General features: G+C 38.8%; 1 protein-coding gene and 1 long non-coding RNA gene across 3 annotated transcripts; both read right to left on the reverse strand.

The window, feature by feature from the left end:
* Nucleotides 1-1,741: 1,741 nt before the first annotated feature.
* Nucleotides 1,742-19,381, reverse strand: LOC124145444. 2 transcript variants are annotated; one of them, XM_048386453.1, is made up of 6 exons: nt 19,259-19,381; nt 17,439-17,693; nt 16,939-16,966; nt 16,092-16,292; nt 14,746-14,864; nt 1,742-1,889 (listed from the first exon to the last, which is right to left on the reverse strand). In XM_048386453.1, the coding sequence occupies exons 2-6, from the start codon at nt 17,640-17,642 to the stop codon at nt 1,752-1,754; spliced, it is 690 nt and encodes a 229-aa protein (XP_048242410.1). In that variant the 5' UTR covers nt 17,643-17,693; nt 19,259-19,381; the 3' UTR covers nt 1,742-1,751. The 2 variants fall into 2 exon arrangements, with proteins under 2 accessions (XP_048242410.1, XP_046371163.2); XM_046515207.2 differs by lacking the exon at nt 1,742-1,889 and adding an exon at nt 14,008-14,264.
* A 4,121-nt stretch (nt 19,382-23,502) lies between these two features.
* On the reverse strand, nt 23,503-25,437 carry LOC125374805. The gene is made up of 3 exons (XR_007218777.1): nt 25,379-25,437; nt 24,550-24,672; nt 23,503-23,565 (listed from the first exon to the last, which is right to left on the reverse strand). It is a non-coding gene; the product is annotated as an uncharacterized LOC125374805 (long non-coding RNA).
* Nucleotides 25,438-26,366: the final 929 nt, after the last annotated feature.

Below are 26,366 nucleotides of genomic sequence, written 5' to 3' on the forward strand. Positions count from 1 at the left end.
AAGCTTGACATATCCATAATCAAACTGGTGTAAAATGAAATAAATAAACAAATGTGACTATCATCAGAATCGTGTGCAATGCGACAAATAAAGATGGATGATAATGGCTTCATCTTTGGGTACAGGCAGCTGGCCCACGTATCTGTTTCCTCTTTTTTTGAGAATCTATGTAATGTGAAACAGATCAGTGAAAACAGAAATGTTCGGCGTGCCACATGAGAATAATTGGTAACAGATGGTGTTTATGACATATATATCCTCCGCAATATTACCTTTTATTTACACAATGATTCCTCTACCGTGTGTTTTCCACGTATTGCCTGCCACCTGTCGTCATCTTAGTATATCTTATTCACTGCCACTACACCATGTCAGCCTGTAGATATTCATGTCAGGACCAGGTAAACTAGTGAAATAAAGAATGAGCAAGTATAGGAAGGACGACACAGAAAGAGTCACATTCCCAAATCTGACCACCTGACACAAAAAGAATAAATACTTTTTTCATCAAACTAGACAATATTTATACACTTTCTTTAGTATGAGGATCCAGATTCTAGTGAAAATAAGTCAAGGGTAATGTCAACATTCATGATTTTGTTAAACATGGCTTCATCATTGTCAGTTTCTGAGACATGGTTATCATGATCACTACTGACACAAAACTTACTACTTGCAGTTATCGTTACAAATCCTACCACATCAAGATAATCTTTGAGGATATTTTGAAACATGAATGTATCATTGTCAGTTACTGACTCTCATACAGTCACCACAGAATATAAGTTGTTTGATCAAGGCCTCAGTATTGATTGATTATTTTAACTTTTTCTTCGGTTTTGGCAAATAATATGAACTTATTATTCTACAACATTGACAATTTATTTGTCATCATTATATGATGGGAGGTGTGTGTGTGTTAGGGGGGGAGTCGTCTACAGATCGCAATTTCCTATGCTGTGATTCGAAACTTGGTTTGCCCCAATTATGTTTCTAGGTTTTTCAGCACAATCCGTTTGCATCACGTCAGGATTCCATCCAAAATCCAGCTGACATATGACTGGAATAATGTTAAAAATGGCGTTAAACCAAACTCACTAATCATGTGATGGCCAAATGATCGGGGATATATTATCTAAAATAAAATTCGTCAACGATTGGTTGACTATCAGTGAGTGAATGCAACATTATTAAATGTCTCGGTCATACAGCGACAAGATGTTTGTTGTTTCACGCCACACTCAGTAATGTTACATGACGGAAAGGTTGCAACCAGAAAAGGGTACGAACGTGTCGATCTTATCTGGTAATGACACTTGCTGATTTCCCCACCTGCTGCGTCACTGTCAAGTCATTCTTGTGGTTGGCTGCCTGTAGTGGTTTGCCAGGTGCAAGGAACAGATCCCCTTGATATACATGTAAGCAGTAATGCTGCAACTAAGAAAATCAGACGCTGCATTTTGTGGTGGTCAGAAGACATCAATAGTACATGTAGTGATTGGCCTACAACCGAATGTTATACATTCAAGTAATGTGAAATTTCAAATTGTGAAATACTTATCAACGTGACACAGCTCTATGACACTATGTGTCATCACTAGGTGCTCCAGCTCACACGGTAACGAACTCAAACTATTTGTTATTTGAATGTTTGTCAGTAAAATACAATGCGTTTGTTGCGCATCTTCATCAGGATTTCTGTGTTCTAAATATTGTATATATCTGTTAAGTTATACAGTTGTCACATCCGTTTAGTCTCCTTGGCACACTCCTGTGTAATCATCAAGTTTTTCTATGCGTGAGACTTCATTGTGAAAGGTATTAGGTCCATGCAATAGGTCTTCTTCTGCTTCCATCTTACTTTGACTAGCTGGGCCGAAGTACACCAGCTGAAATGATTTGAAATATGATCATTACTAATAAACAATGACATTTTGTTTACTGCGATAAACATCAATACATATATTGTTGTGGAGACAACCGAGAATAAGCATGACGCCACAGTGATTCGTCCAATTTCTATGGATTACGTTCTATGTAACTGCCTTGCCCTGCTGTGACACAACATATCACGTTCTATAATGCATGCCACTGTCACATAATCTTTTTAAAATATACTAAAATCCCATAACATGAAACGATAATACAGTTGTTAAAGTATTGGGGTTCTGAGATAGTGAAGATGCATTTTCGTGGTTGTTATTCTAATAAATAAATAATTAAGACAACAGATTAACAACTGAGTCAACATTAATTATCTATTGATATGTCACATTTGCATATTTCTGAAGGCTACAAGTTCTTTAGAGAGAAAGTAAGACACTAAAACAAAGAAATTTGTAACGAAGATTATCATAATTACCTCAACTGGAAACTCTGCGAGAGTTTTGAAACATTCCACTGGCTGACCGTTTTTAATAATGGCTAAATCTTTCTCGAATGTCCACTTCAGCTTTTCTATGTACTCAAGTGTTGACAAGTCTGGAATGGACATGGTGGTTGGTGAGGTAACTCATGAGACTATAGGTTAAAGACTATAGAAATAGTTCGTTCGTTTATTGATTGAAAGTTTTCTTGGTTTTCTTATCACCATTTGATAGGGATTCATAAACACACGCTTATAATGTAGTAAGAATCTCAGAATAGATTTAATAACAAGGTGTGGTGAACAGTTCATATTTGAGTGAGTACGGTTTTATGCCACTTTAAGCATATATTCCAGCAAAATCAAGATGGCCGGCACCGGAAAATTCGCTTCCCACTTGGTATCCATGTGGGGAATCGAACCCTGGTCTTCGGCGTGACGAGCCGACGCTTTATTCACCAAACTACCCCACCACCCCGTGTGGTGAACACAACAGCACTTCAGCAGTAATGAAGGATTAGGATATTTATGCCTACGTAGTATCTATCATGTGAGAAAAATGTGTTTATATATTCGTTTACTTTCATTCAATCCATTTAACTTAAAAACACAATAGCCACAACCAAACTTGGCCAATGCCGATTTTATTTCTTCACACCATCATGTAATAGTTTTGTTTCACGTGAAATGATATTTCATTTATAAATTCTTATGGCTTCTTCTTATTTATTTATGGAAAGGGTGTTACACAGTATGTGTATGTGCGTGGTCCAATTGTGTTACCAGTATCAGCTTCCCTTGCATCCAACATTCATGGATGCGTCACTACATTTCAGAAAGGTTGAAGTTTCATGTTTTGTTAGATATACATAGAATAGGTTGGGACATATTTGTTCTACTTTTAGTACCTTGCGTATTCACCACTGGTATCCGACTTTCGTTTGAGATTATTTACATTTACAATAGATTGCTTCACATCTGTCAACATTCGGAGTGCATTTGCTCAAGACCATGTTGTTATATATTCTTGATTCTCCGATTACACTATTTGCAGCAACACTGACACCATACGGATAACCTCAAGGTGATACTCTATTACGCTTGATTATCCTCTGGCGCTTCGTCTGGTATATAGTATTTACCACTCACAGGAAATATCTGCTTTTCCATGAGAAGATCATCATTCCTGAACGATGATGCCCACATGTCGTTGGGCAGGTTTAAACCCAGCTCCTTGGCGAAGTCATTGCAGTGGTAGAGGGATGTGACGCTGAACTCATACCCCCGGCTTGACAGAAAGCCTGTCATTTGAGGCCAACTGCATGCTTTCTCAACGTCAAGAACTAAAACGCATGCAATAAAAATATATTTTGAAGAAGAATGTCTTTGCATTAAGTCATGTATGGATGAATTAAATGTTCCACTTACATGCAAACAAAATATCTTTCTCTGAACGTCCAAATGCATTTACAGTCACATGCAGGATGATTGGTCATGTCAATACCCGAATACATATAACATGTAAAAAAACTACATGTAGTTTATGGAAATCATATTTCCAGCAGTTTGCCAAATAAAAGGACAAATCAAGATATTGTCTCTGTGAGTCCCAACATGAGAGGATGACCAGTAGCATCCCTCAGCCTTTTTGAAAGAAGCACATAAAAACATATTGAATAACTTAAATATATGTCATTTGTTAATAATTCGTACCCAAATTTCCAAGTATACTAACCACCACAGAAGAGGTATAAAGAAGGGGAACACATCGTAGTCAAAATAGGGAATTGATTCAGACATTGTGTTTGCGTCACTGATGACTTCAATTTTGGATGACTTCCAGGTGTATATCATACAACTGTTTTAGGCTTGTACTAAGACCTTGAATGGTGTAACGTTCAGTGGCAAATGCCCCAAGGAATAAGGAATACCGAATGAAATACGAACTGTTCAAAATGTAAAATGATATCTAAAGAACATTGTTAAGTTGACTTACTAAGAAAAATCCTTGGATTCCCGAGTTCCTGCTCAAAACAAAAGAAAAAAGAAATACATGCGACTTATTTTCAGCACATACTACTATTGTTCAATTGTAGGTACTTTCAATGACCTATTTTTTTATCCAGAAATTACAAACATATGTCATGGAACTCACGTTTTGTGCGACTTTATCTAAGTAACGTATCATTATTTCATATAGACATGTCTATGCAATATGTATGGCTATTCACATCTGAATGATCCAGTAAATTATATCTTCATGATTTAATAATTAGTGCCGTGGACCTATTTGTTAACAGGGTTCTTCGATTCAAATTATACAACCCTTTAATTATTCGTCTATCAAAACCACTTAATTTTTAGTGTCAGTTTGCAGATATAGATGGTGCTGTCCTTGGTATTTCTGGTTATATAAGGGATACATAATTATGATAGCTGGGTGATCGATGATGTGCTGTGCATTTTTAACGAATGTGTACATGTCTTGTTAGTAACACAATTGTACAGACCTTAAATGAAAAGAGAACATCAATGTCATTTAGATGTTCCACCGTCTCCTTAATCTGCTGTATGTCCGCAGTCTCGTCTCTTCCCTCCTTGGGCGAAGGACGATTTCCACTTTGTATATAAAAGCATCTCTATCATCGGAAGCGCCGAGAACGGACAGGGGGAGACACACCATGGTGATCACACCAGCGACGAATAGGAGCATTGTTATTTACAGCAAGTGGTTCTATACTGTCTCAGGATTCTGTGAAACTGGAATAATTATAAGTGATAATTGGCCTTTCACAATCTCGTCACAGGAACTCATGTTCTGATCAGAATTGTCATTTTCTAGCATCAACGGACCAGTCACGTGCTAATGTTGTAGATGATACGCATAATGAAATGTTCAAACAATATTTTCGAATACCACTTTCTAAAATGTCACAATTGTTGTCCTCATTTATAGATAATGAATAATAACTTTTTCAGGAGATTTGGGGCCAGAACACCAAAGTCATAATAGCAATGAGCGCTTAATTGCACAAACGCAATATTATCCCAGGGGTTTCCCAAGTGGTGCTATATATATGCTATATTAATAATAACATTGACAGTAAAAACGACATCATATTATTCTAAAATAATCAATATCAAAAGAAATTCACCCTCTGACTGAGCATCGAATTGCTAAGATTGTGACAGACAAATCGAGCATCATAACAACAAGTTATTGATCGTAATCAGTTTCCTAGGCTAAGATTGAAGGTGTCAATTTGGTGCATGATAGTATATCCGTTTATTTAACATGATGCCTCACAATGTGTCTTGAAATAAACAATATATTTTAGCTTTGTGAACGAAAAAAGCAAGGTTCAAAACAGATTGAAATGGTCGATATCTTTTGATATTCTAGCATTGTAAGCTGAGGGGGTTTTCATTACGAAACGTTATTCATTCCAATGGTCCAATTTTACAATATATTCTTTGTGAAATCTCTCCTTTGCTTCTATATGGTCAGGAACCTTTGGGTTTTAATGAATGTAAACATAGGGAATAGGTACGCCTTGGTGAGTTCATGTGGCAGTTAAATGCAAATACCTGGATATCAAATAATACCATTTGGGTAATTTGTCATTTATATGTTTTAAGCAATATGGAACATAACGTATCGGCTGCATCTGCTTCTAATGTCTGAGCTATATATTTCTAAAAATGTAAAATACACACGGAAAATGTTAGGTCTTTGCGACAATGCTGCTTGTGATAGTCCGGACGTATGAGGTTTTTATTGTTCTGTCCCACTGAGATACCATGCTGCAGATTTTATATGCATATATGCATATCCCACACGGTACACTGAATCCGAGCAAGCCAGTCTTATTTTTCCCCTTCATGCAGAGCGCCAGGCAGGGTAAGAATAAGTACCATATTTTAAAGTCATGTGGCATGACGCGGCGATAAGACAGAACCACCGGCCTTATGCTCCCCAGGCAGACACTCTATCCATTACATCACAGATACGATTAGACTAACAGATAATGTTATCTTCTTTGAAAATATATATCTACAGCAAAGGATGGTTCCCATAACAGTGCTTAGTTTCAGGGACTAACCAAATCTGCAAGGCTCTAATTTGATGAAATTTCTTGAATCGTGTCATTTATTCTGTAGGGTTTGGGAGACTAATATAGTAATCCTCGTATCCTCGAATGTTAAATACATATATGATCTCTATTCATGTACACATGGCTTATTGCCTCTATTCACCAAAAATAGATGAAACAATTGATAAATAAATAGCAATGTAAATTACCTTTTTCAGTCTGTGGCAGTGTTGGATGATTTCTGTTGGCAGGTATATATTCATGGAAGCCTACGTGCTTATATATACACGTCAAGGATGCAAATATGAAGTTAAAATACACGCTGATCACCCCACATCACCATTAATAATGTTGTAAAATGAAATATATGACCTAATGGAACTACCGTCGGAATCGAATCGTGCACGGTGACCAATAAAGGTGTTACAACATCTGCATCTGTTACTTGCTAGGCACACGCCATTTCATCAATATGAAGGATCTTTCGCATATACGTCACAATCATACACACACACACATAACACACACACACACACACACACACACACACACACACACACACACACACACACACACACACACACACACACACACACACACACACACACACACACACACACACACACACACACACACACAATGTCGTCGCAAAGATGAAAAACCAGAGGTGTCACTATAATCACTACTGGCTGTGTGGCCCCTATATGAACATGAATGCACCTCACGTCGCATAAACAAGTGCGTTCCGCAACTTCTGCAATGAATTCGGTGCATGGGGTAAGTGCCCCAAAACGTTGCTCCATCTCGTCCCATATTCAATCAGGGTAAGATCGGGAGAGCAAGCAGGTCAGGGTAGAACATTGACATTATTCTGTACAGGATGCTGCCACGTGCGGTCTGACGTTGTGTTCCTGTGAGATCATCCTGGGGACGTGTTGGTGAAGAAACAACAGCACCACTGAATGGATTATCTCATCTCTGTAACCCGGGGCATTCAGATACCCGACAATAAAACCCAAATGTGATTTCTGTGTTGCTGTTATTCCCCCACAAGACCGAACTTCAACCATGACACGGGAATTGGCATTACGTTCACCATGACGTTTGTACACTCGAATACGTCCATCAGATCGGAGCGTTCGGAGATTCGTCTGAAAACACCACTTGTCTTCACTTATTATGTACCAAGCGTACACTTTGTATGCGGCACTGTAAACGCAGTCGACGATGATGATCGCAAGCTCGGAGCTTCAAACAGTTTAACCAGCGCTTTTAAATCGTTCACACTTCAATGAACCCATCCAAACTGACGTTCAGTTCTTATTTACACGCACTGTAAAGGGTATTACAATCAGACAGACAGTCAGTAAGACAGCTCATTTTCTTGTAATCGTTTGAAATTAATGTGTTATCCACATCAATTGTCGTCAGTGCACCCAAGTAGTTTCTCAGGAGGCAGCAAGCGGAGGTTTTAGGTGGTCGCCCAGATACGTGGCGGTTCTACATGTTATTGACAATCTCATCACAGGAACTCGTATTTGGATCATAATTGTCATTTTCTAGCATCAACGGACCAGTCACGTACCAATTTTTGTAAATCATACGAATAATGAAATGTTCAAAAGTATTTGGAAAATCACTTTCTAAAATGTCACAATTGCAGTCCTCATTAGTATTAGTACTCTTTCAGGAATTAGGAATGGCGTTTATTCTCTTTCAATGTGAAAGCTAAGATATTCAGTGACCTAATAATTTCTGTTCGTCTAACATATGCTTCAAGTGTTAATAATTTATTTTTATAATGGGTAGTTATCTAGGCAGAACAAAGCAAACAGATAAAAAGATATCCGTTAGGGTCATATGCAGTTAGAGATGCAAAAATCAAAAATCAAGTTGGGACTAACTTCAGCGCTTACAAACAAACATGGCGTCTCCGTTGCCATTCGGCGATGAAGTCAGAGTTAAACATCGGGAATTAAGAGAAACTATTTTGATAATTGCTATCCTTACCAAAAGAAAAGACAAATATACTGAAACTCAATGTTTAACTGTGACAAAGCTAAGGCATTTTTCAAGTTTTAGCAACTTTGGAGAGAAAAGATTTCGAAACAATTTAGCGAGCACGCCAGCGAGGCTAGATCTGCGGGTTGGGACTTTTTACAAATTAAAACAGTTGGTGTGGCCGAAATATATCCGAACTGTGTCCGCTGTGCTTACATCTGACTACACTTCCTGACGTTATGACAGGACAATCAGTCTGGCAAGAAATGAAACGTCTCATAGACAAGGGTTAGATTAGTTTCCCTTTTATAATTATAAAGGGCAGTTACTCTACGAGACTGATCGATGGATTGCGGTGAAAGGCAAGCATATATGCAGTTATGCCACTGTTTTAGAAACAGGTTTGAGTTGAAAATAAAAGACTGTTGTTACTGTCCACTGACACATCCCTTACCTTCTGACGTATTATATCTAAATGCGCACATTCAAGGAAAACTTCGATGTTTAGGTAATAATTGTGAGATGGGAAGAGATGTTTCGAGCACAGAATTGAAGAATGACATTATATGACTGTAAAGATCACAGTGTATATATTTCTCTGAAGTTGGTTTGATTGTATGTGTAAGAGTGTGGTTGGACTGTATGTAAGCTGTGAGCTTTAGAGGTGTTATGTAAGATTGCTTGGGTCAGGAGTGAACGTCTTTTGTTGTGTGAGCTGTGTGGTGGAATTAGGAGATAAACCTACTGTGTTTTCAATGTAGAGCTACGTTACCTGTAGATTTAACCGCGCTAAATTGAATTTGAAACCGAACGCGTAGCCATTCTACCATGACCGGTTTAAGATGGAACTCTTTGAGGTGCAACGTTTCGTTGAGTGAGCAGGACACTCCATATATGAGAAAATGTGTTCACCTTCCCATAGGGGTGGAAGGCTCTTTATAATAGCAACTGAAAACAATAACAGAAGACAAATATATGTAATAGGCGCCCTCTAAAGCCTGTAAAAGGCACCCAGTGACAGTAGACTTATAGAGATAGTTGACAAAAAGGTCAGATGTTATACTGTGGTATTTTGCGTTGTGTTCTCCTCTCCCTGTGCAGTATTCTTTTGTCTCTACGTTCTAGGAGGCTCCTGACCGGGTAACCAATTCTAATTCTAAACAAAACACAAAGAATGACGTTGGATTTAATGTTTATTTAACAGGAAAAAAAACAACAGGGGCAAAATCCTTCTCTTATCTATACCCTACTTAATTTTCCCCCTTCCCTACCTACGTAAACCTAAACCTAAACCTATTCAACCTTATAACTTAAACTTGTACTCTTAACCACCCCTCTAACTGAACTCCCAAAAGTAAAGCGTCTATAAAATAAACCTATTCAATCCCTACTCTACTTTTTCGCCCCACCCATACATTTTAATCTAATACCTCAACGAAAGCCCTAAAAAAATAATGAATGATCCTGGTTCAGGACGCGGGTGTCGACCGTGCTTACCAGATACTGGTGAGTGACGACTGACGATTCCCCACCCAGGGTAGGCTTATAAAGCGAACACGTGGACCATGTGACCAGGAAAACGGACACAACCAATGAACACGCTCCTTACATCTCGGCTCTCTCAATCATGCCTTCCGCCTAGCCCAGCATGCAAGAAGCGTGGCATCGTCACGTCTTCCCAGCCACTACGCCCGTGTGGCATAAGCTTCTACGCAAGGACTACAAAGATAGGTACTACGTCAGCCGTTCAACTCACCCTTAAACTAACCCACCCACTACGTTCTTAAATATATATATTTATCCACAATAACCCCCGGTCGACCCCCTTCAAAAATACAAAAACAAAACAAAACAAATCTAAATAAATCATCTAGTGTAAATAAATAGAAAAACCCGTGGAGTATATCAAAAATAATAAAAATTAAAAATAAATAACAGGATTTAGGCACAAACAGTATCAACAAAATGCGAAGAAATGCGACAATAATGCGATACATGGATTTCTCAATCACTTGAGAAGTTTGCCAGTGTCTCCTTGTTTTCTACCTTCTGAGCCGCCAGGCTCAGGCGTCGTTTGGGTTGTGCCGATCGTGATTGGGCAGCCTGATCCCGTTCTACACTTCTAGACCCTGAAACAGGGTCTCTCCGAGGAAGTAGGCAGTCTCAAGGGTCATGGAACTGGCGGTTCCTCCTCTGGACTATAGTGGCAGTGAATGGGTCTTTGCATGCCTTTCCGCCTCTGGCATGCGTTGGAATACCTTTCGGCAGATGGTGCACTCCCTGAGATTATGCTTTGGGCGGTGTGCCCGGACCCAATGGTCCACCATCTGCCAAGTATTTCGTAAAGTGTATCGTATCACACCCCTCCACGGCACAAATCTTGCCCTCGTCCAGCCAGATAGGCCGTTCTTGTTCCGTAAAATCGGCCATTTCAGCCTAGCTGACGTTTATTTGCAGTTCCATCTGAAAGCAGAACTTGAAAAGCAGATCGATTCCCAGTGAAAAATAAAGTGGTAAAGTTTGCCCATCAGGACACCCCCCCCCCCCCCCCCCCCCCCAAAAAAAAAAAAAAACCCCACCAAAACAGCAACAAATAACACGATCAAACAACAATGGAACTATTTACATATCACTGAATACCACCCCCTCCCATCTAACTGGGACTAAACCTTATCCCCGGTTTCAAATTCCCCCCCGCACGAGTTCTCACAGCGACTGGTGTCCTTACTCCCCCCTCTGAATAGGATCCCTCCATATCCGCAAATGTGAGGTCTTGGACCTCCGCAGCAGTGGGGTCATCCTCTGGTTGATTCAACCAATTCCAGGGACATGGAGAACCTACAAATGGTTTTAGTTGATCAACATGGACGTTGATAACTGGTTTCCCTGACTCCTCTGGATTCGATATGTTGTAGGGGACAGCTGGCCTACTACCAAATAGGGCCCATCCCATCTTAACCCTAACCTCTGATTGGCCTTAGGCGGATACCATCGCCAAACAAAGGAGCCTCCTTCATAAGATCTAACCTTCAACTTGTGGTCATAGTTTCTTTTTTGTAATTGAGCGGCTCTACCTAGCTGGTCATTTGCAAACTGAAATATGCCTTGCGTGGTCTCCCTCAACCATTTCACATATTCACTGGGGCAACGGTCACAATCAGTTGCAGGTGGGGTCCCCACCATGAGATCTATAGGTAGACTCACTTCTCGACCCAACATCATTAGGTTGGGTGAGCAGTGAGTGCTCTTGTGCTCGGAGGCTCTTTACGCCATAAGTAAGTATGGTAGATGGTCGTCCCAATCTAAGGGTTCTTGATCAGGGTAAATGCTGAGCATCTGTTTTAAGGTCCTATTGAAGCGTTCAACTAACCCGTCTGATTGAGATCTATAAGGGGTAGTTCTTGTTTTATCAATCCCTAACAAATGGCACACTTCTTTGAATAAATGGGACTCGAACTCTCTCCCCTGATCGGTGTGAATCTGCTCAGGACATCCAAATCTACAGATCACCTCAGACACTAATATGTCGGCGACAGTTAACACTGCGTGATTTCTCAATGCAAACGCTTACTTCCATTTGCACCCCGTTGCAGTTGGCACACCGGATCTCATTTGTGCAGTCTGAACTCTCATGAGCTTCACTGCAACGCAAGCACCTTGCCTTGTTAGTGTCAGTTTTGGCACCGTGACCAAATTTTTGACACTTGTAACATCGGAGTGGATTTGGAACATAGACCTCGACTCCAATGTTAAAGTAACCTGCTTTTATGGAATTTGGCTGTGAGAGCAAAAGTGAAAAGGTAAGTTTGGATTTTGATAATTTTCGAGTAAACTGCTTAACTGCGGTGACACCTTGAGGTTTTAATTCAGTTGTGATCTCTTCTTCTGTCATATCTGACAGACAGCGAGCTCGATCTCGAACGATGCCCCTACAAGAGTTCAGTGTCTTGTGCACTGAGACAAGAACCCGTGTATTGACAAACTGCTGGAGGCCCAACAGATTGACGGATTGCTGTCTCTGTGCACATTCCACAAGGATCCACCACGGTGACGTGTGACGTTCTTAACCTCCCCACAGGCACTTTGGATACCCTTGGAGATCGCAAACGGGTTTAGTTTTAAAGGACTATCATCTATGTTTGAAATGACTAAAAATCGTGGCCAAGATTCTAAAATTATTGGAGATAATTCCTCATCAGATGACGAAGAAAGGTGCCTTCTTTTATTAGCTTTCGATGAACCAGTGGGTGTGTTGGTAGCCATGATATGAGAAGATTGTTCAGCATTTCTGCTCCCCACCCGCCATCGAGTGTCAACAAGGACGATGTTGCAATGGAAACCAGTCTGCGACATCAGGGTTACAGGAATGTTATACTCCAGAAATATAGACGTGAATAGCTGATGTTATTAAAAGAGAAATGTCAGGCTGGTTCGGTCCATGGCATTTTCCAATAAAAACACAGAATTCAGCGGTCCATACAACCAGATTGGCCCATGAGCCACCACCTTCTGGCATAGGACTCTAGGCAAAGTTGAAATAAACACAGTCAAGTAATTATATATCTTGATCGGAAATGGTTTGATATATTTCGAAATTATTCCATTCAAGTATTCCATGCACAGGGCATGGCGTGACCAGCCGATTGTTAGAAACGGAGACCCGTGAAGATTCCGGGGTACAATAGGTCTTCAGCAACCCATGCTTGCCGTAAAAGGTGACTATGCTTGTCGTAAAAGGCGACTAACGACTATTGACCATAAATTACCGTTTCTTATCTTTGAATTTGTAAAAAAGAAGCTGCTGCACAAAGGTAAAAGGCGACTAACGGGATCGGGTGGTCAGGCTCGCTGACTTGGTTTATGCATGTCATCAATCCCAAATGCGTGGATTGATGCTCATGATATCAATCATTGGCCCAGACTCGATTATTTACAGACCGCCGTCATATAGTTGGAATATTGCTGAGTGCGGCGTTAAACAACAAACCAACCAACCAAACAATGATAGAAACGGGCCAATTCTACCGACCGCCTAGGTTAAGTAAGGGTCGAAGTGGTGTGTTGGGCAAAAGGAACACCTGTTCCTGAACGCCTATAACCTGCATCACGTCGGAATTTCAACCCCAATCCAGCTGACATGTAACTGGAATAATCTTAAAAGCGGAGTTAAACCCAAATCGCTCATCATATGATGGCCATACAAACGGTGATATATCATCTGTAATTAAATTCGTCAACGATTGGTTGACTGTCTGTGAGTGAATGCAAGATTATGAAACGTATAAATCATACAACGACAAGATGTTTGTTGTTTGTTGTCACACTCAGTAATGTTACAGCTACATGACTGCTACTTGGCAACAAGAATAGGATACGAAGGTGTGGATCTTATCCGGTAATGACACTTGCTGATTTCCCGTACTGTTGCGTCACGGTCAAGTAAATCACCATGTGTCATCACCATGTGCTCCAGCTCAAACGGAAACGAACTCAAACTAACTATTTGTTATTTGAATGCTTGTCCAAATTTGATGCATCATCCTGACACAGAAGACATGAATATTTTTATTCAGTAAAATACAATGCGTTAGTTGCGCATCTTCATCGTAGGCATGTGTTCTAAACAGTGTTTAAAACATCTGTTCAGTTACAGTTTTCACATCACTTTAGTCTCCTTGGCACACTCCTGTGTAATAATCAAGGTTTTCTATGCGTGTGACTTCATTGTGAAAGTTATTAGGTCCATGCAATGCGCCTACAATTGCTTCTGACTTGCTCTGTTTCACCGGGGCGAAGTACACCAGCTGAAATGATTTGAAATGTGATCATTACTAATAAACTATGAACATTTTGTTTACTGCAATAAACATCAATACATATATTGTTGTGGAGATAACCTGTAGTCCTTTGCCAAACCAGAATAAGCATGACGTCAATGTGATTCGTCAAATTTCTATCGAATACGTTCTATGTAACTTCCTTACCCTGGTGTGAGACAACTTATCACGTTCTACAATGCATGCCACTGTCACATTATCTTTTAAAAATATACTAAAATCCCATAACATGAAACGATAATACAGTTGTTAAAGTTCTGAGTTCTGAGATAGTGAAGACCCTTGTTCGTGGTAGTTATTCTAATAAATAAATAATTAAGAGAACAGAATAACACCTGAGAGCGTTAATTATCCATTGATATGTCACATTTGTATATTTTTGAAGTTCCTTGGAGAGAAAGTAAGACACCATAACAAAGAAATTTGCAACGAAGATTCTTATAATTACCTCAACCGGAAACTCTGCGAGAGTTTTGAAACATACCCCTGGCTGACCGTTTTTATGAATGGCTAAATCTTCCTCGAATATCCACTTCAGCTTTTCATTGTACTCAAGTGTTGATAAGTCTGGAATGGACATGATGGTTGATGAGGTAATTCATGATTGGTTAAAGACTATTGAAATATTTCGTCAGTTTATTGATTGAAAGTTTTCTTGGTTTTCTTATCATTATTTAATAGGGATTCACAAACACATGCTTATGATGTAGTAAGAATCTCAGAATGGACTCTGCGCTCAGAAGAAATTTTGTAACATTTAATAACAAGGTGTGGTGAACAATTCATAAGTATTCCAGCAATATCACGACGGGCGAAGCTGGAAAATGGGCTTCCCACATTGTATCCATGTGGGGAATAGAACCCTGGTCTTCGGCGTGGCGATCCGACGCCTTATTCACTAGGACGTTCCATCACCCTGTGTGGGGAACACAGCAGAAATTCAGCAGTAATGAAGAATTGGGATATTTCTGTCTACGTTAGTAAATTTTCAGAAAAATGTGTAAATATATTCTTTTGGTTTCATTCAATAGCACTTGATGCAACTTAAAATCACAATAGCCACAACCAAGTTTGGCCAATGCCGATTTTATTTTTTCACACCATCATGTGATAATTTTGTTTCACTTGAAATAATATTTCAATTGTAAATTCTTGTGGCTTCTTCTTCTTATTTATTTATGGAAAGGGTGTTACACAGTATGTGTATGTGCATGGTCCAATTGTGTTATGCATCACTACATTTTAGAAGGGATGAAGTTTCAAGTTTTGTTAGATATACATAGTAATAGGTTGGGACATATTTGTTCTACTTTTTGTACTTTGCGCATTCAGCACTCAGTCTGGTATTCGACATTCGTTTCAGATTATTTAAATTTAGAATAGATTGCTTCACATCTGTCACCATTCGGACTATTACTACTTTTTTGTACTTTTAACCTCTGTGATAAACAACGAAATTGACACCGAATACGTAGTAAGTCCTTTTGGTGTGTACATTCACTAATATATCGGTCAATAAGCTGTTAATTACCAATGCAGAACTTATCAATCATATAAATGTGAATATTGCAACATCTTTTCGGTCCTTCATATTAAGAATCATGCATTTCAGTTGTTAATTTGTTATTAGGATCGACCTTAAAGAGGTTATTTGCTCACGACCATGTTGTAATATATCCTTGATTCTCCGATTACACTTTTTTCAGCAACACTGACACCATGCAGATAACCTCAAGGTGATACTCTATCAAGCTGGTTAATCATCTTGCACTTCATCTGGAATGTAGTATTTACCTTTCACGGGGAATATCACCTTGTCCATGATTAGGTCATCATTCCCGAACGATGATGCCCACATGTCGTTGGGCAGGTTGAGACCAAGCTCCTTGGCGAAGTCACCGCAGTGGTAGAGGGATGTGACGCTGAACTCATATCCCTGGCTTGACAGAAAGCCTGTCAGTTGAGGCCAACTGCATGCTTTCTCAACGTCAAGAACTAAAACGCATGCAATAAAAATATATTTTGAAGAAGAATGTCTTATCATTAAGTCATGTATGGATGAATGATATGTTCCACTTACATGAACACAATATATCTTTCTCTGAACGTCCAACTGCATTTACAGTCACATGCAGTATGACTGGTGTTGTCAATACCTGAATATATATAACATGTAAGTTAGATAGTTTATAGAAATCATATTTCCAGCAGTTTGCCAAATAAACGGACAAATCAAGATATTGTCTCTGTGAGTCCCAACATGAGAGGATGAACAGTAGCATCACTCAGCCTTTTTGAAAGAAGCACATAAAAACATTTTGAATAACTAAAATATAAGTCATTTGTTAATAATTCGTACCCAAATTTCCAAGTATACTAACCACCACAGTAGAGGTATAAAGAAGGGGAACACGTCGTAGTCAAAATAGGGAATTGATTCAGACATTGTTTTTGCGTCACTGATGACTTCAATTTTGGATGACTTCCAGGTGTATATCATACAACTGTTTTAGGCTTGTACTAAGACCTTGAATGGTGTAACGTTCAGTGAAAATATCACAAGGAATAAGGAATACCGAATGAAATACGAACCGTTCAAAATGTAAAATGATAACTAAAGAACATTGTTAAGTTGACTTACTAAGAATAATCCTTGGATTCCCGAGTTCCTGCTCAAACAAAAAAATAAGAAATACATGCGACTTATTTTCAGCACACATTACTATTGTTCAATTGTATGTATTTTCAATGACCTATTTTTTTATCCAGAAATTACAAACATATGTCATGGAATTCCCGTTTTGTGCGACTTTATTTAAGTAACGTTTCATTATTTCATATAGACATATGTGTATGCAATATGTATGGCTATGCACATCTGAATGATCCAGTAAATTATATCTTCATGATTTAATAATTAGTGCCGTGGACTCTTCGATTCAAATTATACAACCCTTTAACCCTATCAAAACCACTTAATTTTGAGTGTCATTTTGCAGATCTCCAGAGATGTAGATATGCTGTCCTTGGTATGTATTGTTATATAAGGGATACATAATTATAAGAACTTGGTGATCGCCTATGTGCTATGCATTTTTAACGAATGTGTGCATGTCTTGTTAGTAACACAATTGAACAGACCTTAAATGAAAAGAGAACATCAATGTCATTTAGATGTTCCACCGTCTCCTTAATCTGCTGTATGTCCACAGTCTCGTCTCTTCCCTCTTTTGGGTGAAGGAAGATTTCCACTTTGTATATAAGAGCATCTCTATCATCGGAAGCGCCGAGAACGGACAGGGGGAGACACACCATGGTGATCAAACCAGCGACCAACAGGAGCATTGTTAATTACAGCAAGTCGTTATATACTGTCTCAGGATTCCGGAAGGCAAACTGGAATAATTAGAAGTGATAATTGGCCTTTCACAATCTCGTCACAGGAACTCATGTTCTGATCAGAATTGTCATTTTCTAGCATCAACGGACCAGTCACATGCTAATTTTGTAGATAATACGCATAATGAAACGTTCAAGCAATATTTCGAATACCACTTTCTAAAATGTCACAATTGTTGTCCTCATTTATCGAGAGTGAATAATTACTTTTTCAGGAGATTTGGGGCCAGAACACCACAGCCATAATAGCAATGAGCGCTTAATGTTTGGAGAGTCCATTGGCACAAACGCAATATTATCCCAAGGGTGTCTTAATGCAAGTGGTGCTATTTATATGCTATATTAATAAATAACATTGACAGTAAAAACGACATCATATTATTCTAAAATAATCAATATCAAAAGAAATTCACCCTCTGAATGAGCAACTGCTGAGATTGTGACAGACAAATCGAGCATCATAACAAAAGTTATTTATTGTAATCAGTTTCCTAGGCTAAGATTGAAGGTGTAAATTTGGTGCACGATAGTATATGCTTTTATTTAACATGATGCCTCACAATGTGTCTTGATATAAACAACATATTTCAGCTTTGTGAACGAAATAATGCAAGGTTCAAAACAGATTGAAATGGTCGAAATCTTTTGATATTTTAGCATTGTAAGCTGAGGAGGTTTTCATTACGAAACGTTATTCATTCCCATTGTCCATTTTTACAATATATTTTTTGTGATATCTCTCTTTTGCTTCTATATGGTCAAAAACCTTTGGGTTTTAATGAATGTAAACATAGGGAACAGGTACGCCTTGGTGAGTTCATGTGGCAGTTAAATGCAAATACCTGGATATCAAATAATACCATTTGGGTAATTTCTCATTCATATGTTTAAAGCAATATGGAACATAACGTATCGGCTGCATCTACTTGTAATGTCTGAGCCACATATTCCTAAAAATGTAAAATACACACGTAAACTGTTAGGTCTTTGCGACAATGTTGCTTGTGCTAGTCCGGACGTATGAGGTTTTGATTGTTCTGTCCCACTGAGATGCCATGCTGCAGATTTTATATGCATATATGCATATCCCACACGGTACACTGAATCCGAGCAAGCCAGTCTTATTTTTTCCCTTCATGCAGAGCGCCAGGCAGGGTAAGAATAAGTACCATATTTTAAAGTCATGTGGCATGACGCGGCCATAAGACAGAACCACCGGCCTTATGCACCCCAGGCAGACATTCTATCCATTACATCACAGATACGATTAGACTAACATTCATTCCCAGAAATAATGTTATCATATCTGAAAATATATATCTAGAGAAAAGGATGGTTGCCATAACAGTGCTTAGTTTCAGGGACTAACCAAATCTGCAAATCTGATGAAATTTCTGGAATATTGTCATTTATTCTCTAGGGTTTGGGAGACTAATATAGTAATCCTCGTATCCTCGAATGTTAAATACATATACAATCTCTATTCATGTATAGATGGCTTATTGCCTCTATGCACCGAAAAAAGAAGAAATAATTGATAGCTAAATAGCAATGTCAATTACCTTTTTCAGTCTGTGGCAGTGTTGGATGATTTCTGTTGGCAGGTATATATGCATGGAAGTCTACGTGCTTATATATACACGTCAAGGATGCAAATATGAAGTTAAAATACACGCTCATCACCCACATCACCATTAATAATGTTGTAAAATGAAATATATCACCTAATGGAACTACCGTCGGAATCGAATCGTGCACGGTGACCAATAAAGGTGTTTGATAACACCTCCATCTGTTACTTGAAAGGCACACGCCATTTCATCAATATGATGATCATATTCAATTCATATTCAGTTCAGTTTCCATATCTGCGCTTGTAGACCTCTGCGGCTTTGAACCTTTTTCCCAAATTAAAACAGTTGGTGTGGCCGAAATATATCCGAACTGTTTCTTTTTTCGTTTTGTCGTTGTGTGAACATCTGACTGCACTTTCTAACGTTATGACAGGACAATCAGTCTGGCAAGAAATGTAACGTCTCATAGACAAGGGTTAGATTAACTTCCCTTTTACAAAGGACACTCACTCAACGGGTCGGACCGATGGATTGCCGTGAAAGGCAAGCATATATGCAGTTACGCCACTGTTTCAGAAACAGGTTTGAGTTGGAACTATATAGACTATTGTCACTGTCCGACTGACACATCACTTACCTTCTGACGTAACATTCAAAGAAAACTTGCGATGTTCAGGTCATGTTTGTAAGAGATGGGAAGAGATTTATCGAGCACAGAATTGAAAAATGACAATATATGACAAAGAGGTTATTTACCATCCCCAAACACACAAGCGTGATAAACTCTACATAATCTCCTTCTCTCAACGTGGATGTTGTTGTCATGAATCCCAACATGATTTGGGGATCACCAGTAATGCAATCCCTTATTTTGTGCATTTTCGAAGAAGGAAATAAGAAGGATTTTATTTACCTTTGTGCAGCAACTTGTTTTTTCACAAATTCCAAGATAAGAAACGGTAATTTATGGTCAATTCCTTAAAAATCAAAATTAAACAGTATTTTGTTTGTTTGTTGTTTAACGTCGCACTCAGCAATATTCCAGCTATATGACGGCGGTCTGTAAAATAATCGAGTCTGGACCAGACAATCCGATGATTAATATCATGAGCATCGATCCACGAAATTGGGATACGATGACATGCATCAACCAAGTCAGCGAGCCTTACCACCCGATTTCGTTAGTCGCCTTTTACGGCAAGCATGGGTTGCTGAAGACCTATTCTACCCCGGGTCAAAATTAAACAGTAAGCATTACTATAACTGACATATAATCACAGTGGGCGTGTATATTTACATCTATTTATATACATACTGATGATTACTAAACTGTTAATATAAAACATCAACGCCAGATAAATTCATCCTCCATTACCCGCTCAAACAGATTTCATTGTCTCCAACAGGTAAATTACTGGTGAACATGAATTTATGGATGGAAATTAAAAATTGATAGCAAGCTAAATTTGTTTGTTTGTTTGTGGTTTAACACAGCAGTCAGCAATATTCCAGCTATATAATGGCGGTCTGTAAATAGTCGAATCTTGACCAGACAATCCAGTGATAAACATCACGAGCGTCAACATTTTCCAGTTGCTTTGGGAATTAAGTGCATGTACAGAATTGAAATATCACGCAAATGCTCATTTTTACTTGCAGTTAAGCTTGTCAATAGCGAACGTTCCCTAGTCATCAAATTCAGTTCCCCAAAGTCCAAACCCTCTTGGCCAAGCACCAGGTTTTAACAAAAAGAATAATCACTCAAGCCATAGAAATCAAATGTCACAAATTGAACAACAGAGATCAAGGGTATTACACCCTGTCTGCCTATGAAGATATATTCAAGCAAAAGACTCTTTTTAATTAGTATCCAATCAGCTTGTTTCAAAGGGTTAATCCTTACTGTACATCTTGCTTCATTACCTGTGGACTATTTGTTACTCTCACTGTACATGACGCTTTCTAGAATCATGTGTGCACTACTTGTTACTCATGAGCTGTTGCTACTGTTATATGCTGCTTGTCACAACATATCATGTACCTGACATTATTTTGTCGTAGTCAAGGTGTAAGAACCTACATCAAAACGTCGCTATAGGTTACACACAACCAAATGTTTTCCCATAGACTTCTATAGTAACGTTATAGCTTTTTAAAAAACAACTAGGCATTCAACAGCCATAACATTTACATATGTGCACAGTCTGGCCTTAAAGCTGCAATAAAAACACAAATTTTGGCTAGTTTACCCAGCTCCTTTTCCGAGTACAGGAAGCTGAACACACCAACCCCAGTTCCGCACCAAATATCACCTGCTTGAAAATATCTGTGCTCACATAAAGCACAAGTCATCTTGTTCAAAAAGTCAGCACCAAATATTGAAAAATATGGGCAGTTTTAATTACTGGATGGATGTGCATTTAAAAGACATAAAAATCTTACACAATATCATCCAATCACAGCCTGCATATGTCTCTTGATCTGTACTGAAGGCTCCCTACGAAAACCGCACTGTCACAACCAGTTCTGATTTAGTGTAGTAGAACCTGTAGACACAACTGTCTAAAACTGCACTTGTCAAATTTGTGATGTATTCATTGTAAATAGATGTAGCTTCTTGGAAACAAATGGAAATTGTTTCAAGTTCAATACTTTTTCCTATCTGACAGGTCTATATGACACCCATATACACATATCTGATGTACCAAAAGAGCTGTGAGGGTTAAATTATTTAGATTTTGTCAACTGATTACAAAATGAACTTCTGTTTTAATAAAGAACTTTCTATGACAGTACACAGGCCTTTATTGTTTATTCTTGTTTCACACAAGGATGGGTTCACAGGTCAATTCCATGGTTGCCAGACGCTGCTTCGAACATATCCCCCCAAAAGTATCTTTTCGACCCCGTTTGATAGACAATACTTGGAAATTCAAAGCAAATTAGGCTTTCATATTTTTAATTTATTAATGGTGAGTTGTTTGCTGACCTTTGCTGATAACAACTGAGGATAGCAAAGTCTGGTACATAACATGGAATTTGGTTGTGACACTAATAAGCTTAAGTCATAAAAGAAGCTGGACTCAGTGAGCTTGCTGGAACTGGTACCCCTGCCTTGTTTACATAGGCCAATATATAAATGACAGGTCCATATTTGGTATTTTAACTATGGGAGGTCAAGAACCAATGTTGATGCTTTCATTCCAAAGAAAAATTCATAGTGTCAACATCTTGAACCTACTCTTGAAACATGGGGAGACATCGAAGGAATTCGATAACATCTTTTAGAATGGGACATAAAGCTTGGAATTCAGGCAAAAAATTCACCAGTGAAAAGCAAAGCAACTTTAAAGTGCCAAAAACTGTCAGGTTGACAACTGAGCTCCACAAGAAAGTGTGCAGTGTAGGGGTGGCTGGTGTCCAGCAAGTTCAAACACTGACAAGTGAACCGTACCGTCTGTTAAGGCCAAGGAAGGAAAACACCCCTGAGGAGGATAAGAGTTCCCTGAAAACAAAAAGTGAAAGGTAATAACACTTTAAACTATTTATTCCTTTGGCCTAGACTTTGAAATACTTGTAGGGAATACAAGATGCTCACTGCTAAATGATATGGGTGGATAAACTTACCAAGTTCAAGTATTTGTCCTTTAACGAGATCACTTAATAAAAGTTTAATATAATGGATAGTTTTCAGTTATTAGGTACAGCAAGGGATCAAATTCTCATACATATATGAGTGGTTTGTTCAATACCATATAAAAAACAGTGTTGTTACACCCTAATTAAGGGCTTGAGGGGGATAGAAATAGAATATGCATTTGATCTGCCAGGGGAGATAATTCAGAAATGTCGAACACTATCACATACTTAAAAGGCTTATTTAGAAGTTTTCAAAGTAGTCAATGGGTTTTCTTTAATCTGCAGGACTGCTGCTGATGTTTACCACCTGTTGCATGTTGGAGAGACTGACAAACTGTACAATGAGGCATTCCGCCAGCACGCCAAGACTTCGCCTATGTGTAAGGGGGACATTGTCATGGACATAGACAATGAACAGCAGTGGGGACTTAACTGGATAGAGAGACTTAAATGCACTGACTGTACATACCTGTCAGAGTACCATAAACTGTACAAGGAGGTAGAGGGTAGTGGAATGAGAAGGGGACGTCGATCTTCCACTGCCAATACTGGACTTCAGATAGGCCTCTCAAAATGTCCCATTGGAAGTGAGAGTTTCCGTGTCCTGTGCATGAGTGCCGATATACCTCCACCATCCCATTCAGGGATGCAGAAAGCTGCGAACAGAGTTTGTGATAATATAAAATCTCAGAACACAAAGGATATGAGAGCCAGGAGGGTGGAAATAAGGGAAATAAATAAATACAGGGGAACAAATTTAAATAACATTAGTTTATCAACTGATGCAATGTACAACAATCCACTTTGTTCAGGTGTTGGGAAAACCCCTTTTCAGCCAGCCACTCAGGTAACCTATGTGGCCACTGAGAACCAAACTAGTGATCATCAAATTTTGGCTTTAAACACAAAATCAAAGCTCTGTTCAAAGCACAGTTTAGTTGACAACATTTCTTGTGTCAACAACCCAGACTGCACATCTGATTTGCACATGTCAGAATCAATTGGTAATGAAAAACAGTTAGCTGCAGAGTGTTTCAGGGACTTAAAGAAAGATCAAATTGAGGTAGAATTTTTGACAACAGATGCTGACAGTGCAGCTCACACAGCTCTCTCTGAAATGTATGAAGCAGGTGATATGGATGTTTCCCCACAAACTTTTCTCGATACACGGCATCTCTCGGCCAGCCATAGAAAGTTTATTAAAAATTCTAAATTTGTTGTGGATATGATGCCTGCTAGAACCAAAAAAGACAAACAAAGTTTGGCAAATACATTTTCTTTAGACTGTGCATCCAGATGTGCAGCTGAGTTCTCAGCTGCTTACTCAAGTCATGCAGGTAACCTGACAAAGTTGAAGACATCTCTTTCATGTACTTCTGATGCTATTGCAAACTGTTACATGGGTGATCACAGAAAATGTAGAAGGCAGTCATTTGTTTGCAAGGGGGAGAAGAAAAATTGGTTATTGCAAAGTAAATATTTAGATGAAAACTTCAAAATTGGAAACAATGAAACTAACTTTCAAAATTTGAGAAAATGCACTGATTTTCGTCTCGGGCCGAACATGATCGAAAAGACGCAATTCAACCTCAATAGTCAAAAGTGTGAGGCAACAAACAAGGCATTGCGCCGGTCATTACCTCGCGATACCACCTTTGCTCGTAACTTCCAAGGTAGAGCTCACAGTGCTGTTCATAGCGTCAACTGCCAGAGTCCGGTAAAGTCAATTCGCAATCTTCGATTAGGGCTTGGCTGTGCTGTCACTGCAAAAGGAAAAATAGATGATGAGATAAGCAAAAGTCATAATAAAGTACTTAAAGCTAAAACATACAAGAAATCACAGAAAAGTAAGGACCGCCGTGCAAGGAAAAAGTTAGAACTATTCAAACTCCATCATTGTAGAAAAGTTCATTATTCGAAAGACATGTTATTGAAAAGAAATGCATATTTGAGAAATTTACACCCAAAATAGGATAATCCATCTTAAAAATTGCCCCAAACAGAAAGATATAATGATCAGATACATAACTTACACCAAACAGTAGGGTTTATGACTTTTGGTGCACAAGCCCTGTTGTCGACAGTGAAGTCTCTCCATGTTAATTTCATGGGACTCTACTTTCAAATGCTCAACATTCACACAAGAGGCGTTATGACAGAGATGGCTCACTTCAACTTTGTTGCCAAAGTTGTCAGTGTTGCTAAAACCATCTGGAAGGCATTTATGCACAATGCAGAGGGCTATTCTGTGAGCTCTCTCCTCTGTCCGCGCCTTTGACGGCCACAAAAAGAAGCAACGACCATAGCCCTGCTTATCACGGCAGCCCAACCATTCCTTACAACCCCATTTCCCACTCGCTTCACCCATTTTGCGTTCAAATTTGCCTCTACAATTATCCCAAAAGGTCTCCATGGCAATAGATATACAGAAAAACATATAAATTAGGAAATGCTGAAATATGCACTTACCCTACAGGTTACACACAACCAAATGTTTTCCCATAGACTTCTATAGTAACGTTATAGCTTTTTAAAAAACAACTAGGCATTCAACAGCCATAACATTTACATATGTGCACAGTCTGGCCTTAAAGCTGCAATAAAAACACAAATTTTGGCTAGTTTACCCAGCTCCTTTTCCGAGTACAGGAAGCTGAACACACCAACCCCAGTTCCGCACCAAATATCACCTGCTTGAAAATATCTGTGCTCACATAAAGCACAAGTCATCTTGTTCAAAAAGTCAGCACCAAATATTGAAAAATATGGGCAGTTTTAATTACTGGATGGATGTGCATTTAAAAGACATAAAAATCTTACACAATATCATCCAATCACAGCCTGCATATGTCTCTTGATCTGTACTGAAGGCTCCCTACGAAAACCGCACTGTCACAACCAGTTCTGATTTAGTGTAGTAGAACCTGTAGACACAACTGTCTAAAACTGCACTTGTCAAATTTGTGATGTATTCATTGTAAATAGATGTAGCTTCTTGGAAACAAATGGAAATTGTTTCAAGTTCAATACTTTTTCCTATCTGACAGGTCTATATGACACCCATATACACATATCTGATGTACCAAAAGAGCTGTGAGGGTTAAATTATTTAGATTTTGTCAACTGATTACAAAATGAACTTCTGTTTTAATAAAGAACTTTCTATGACAGTACACAGGCCTTTATTGTTTATTCTTGTTTCACACAAGGATGGGTTCACAGGTCAATTCCATGGTTGCCAGACGCTGCTTCGAACATATCCCCCCAAAAGTATCTTTTCGACCCCGTATGATAGACAATACTTGGAAATTCAAAGCAAATTAGGCTTTCATATTTTTAATTTATTAATGGTGAGTTGTTTGCTGACCTTTGCTGATAACAACTGAGGATAGCAAAGTCTGGTACATAACATGGAATTTGGTTGTGACACTAATAAGCTTAAGTCATAAAAGAAGCT

This window comes from Haliotis rufescens, unplaced genomic scaffold (genome assembly GCF_023055435.1).
Source record: "Haliotis rufescens isolate VD_foot unplaced genomic scaffold, xgHalRufe1.0.p SCAF_10, whole genome shotgun sequence".
In the NCBI taxonomy this organism is placed as follows: Eukaryota; Metazoa; Mollusca; class Gastropoda; order Lepetellida; family Haliotidae; genus Haliotis; species Haliotis rufescens.

Excerpts from the sequence above, each read along its gene's own strand:
- LOC124145444 (XM_048386453.1), bottom strand. The coding sequence starts at position 17,642 with ATGCTCCTGTTGGTCGCTGGTTTGATCACCATGGTGTGTCTCCCCCTG. Across the intron at positions 14,865-16,091 it reads GGTGATATTCCCCGTGAAAG|ACTTATCAACACTTGAGTAC; the intron begins GTAAATACTACA and ends TGTCCATTCCAG. Across the intron at positions 1,890-14,745 it reads TCGCAGAGTTTCCGGTTGAG|CTGGTGTACTTCGGCCCAGC; the intron begins GTAATTATAAGA and ends AAATCATTTCAG.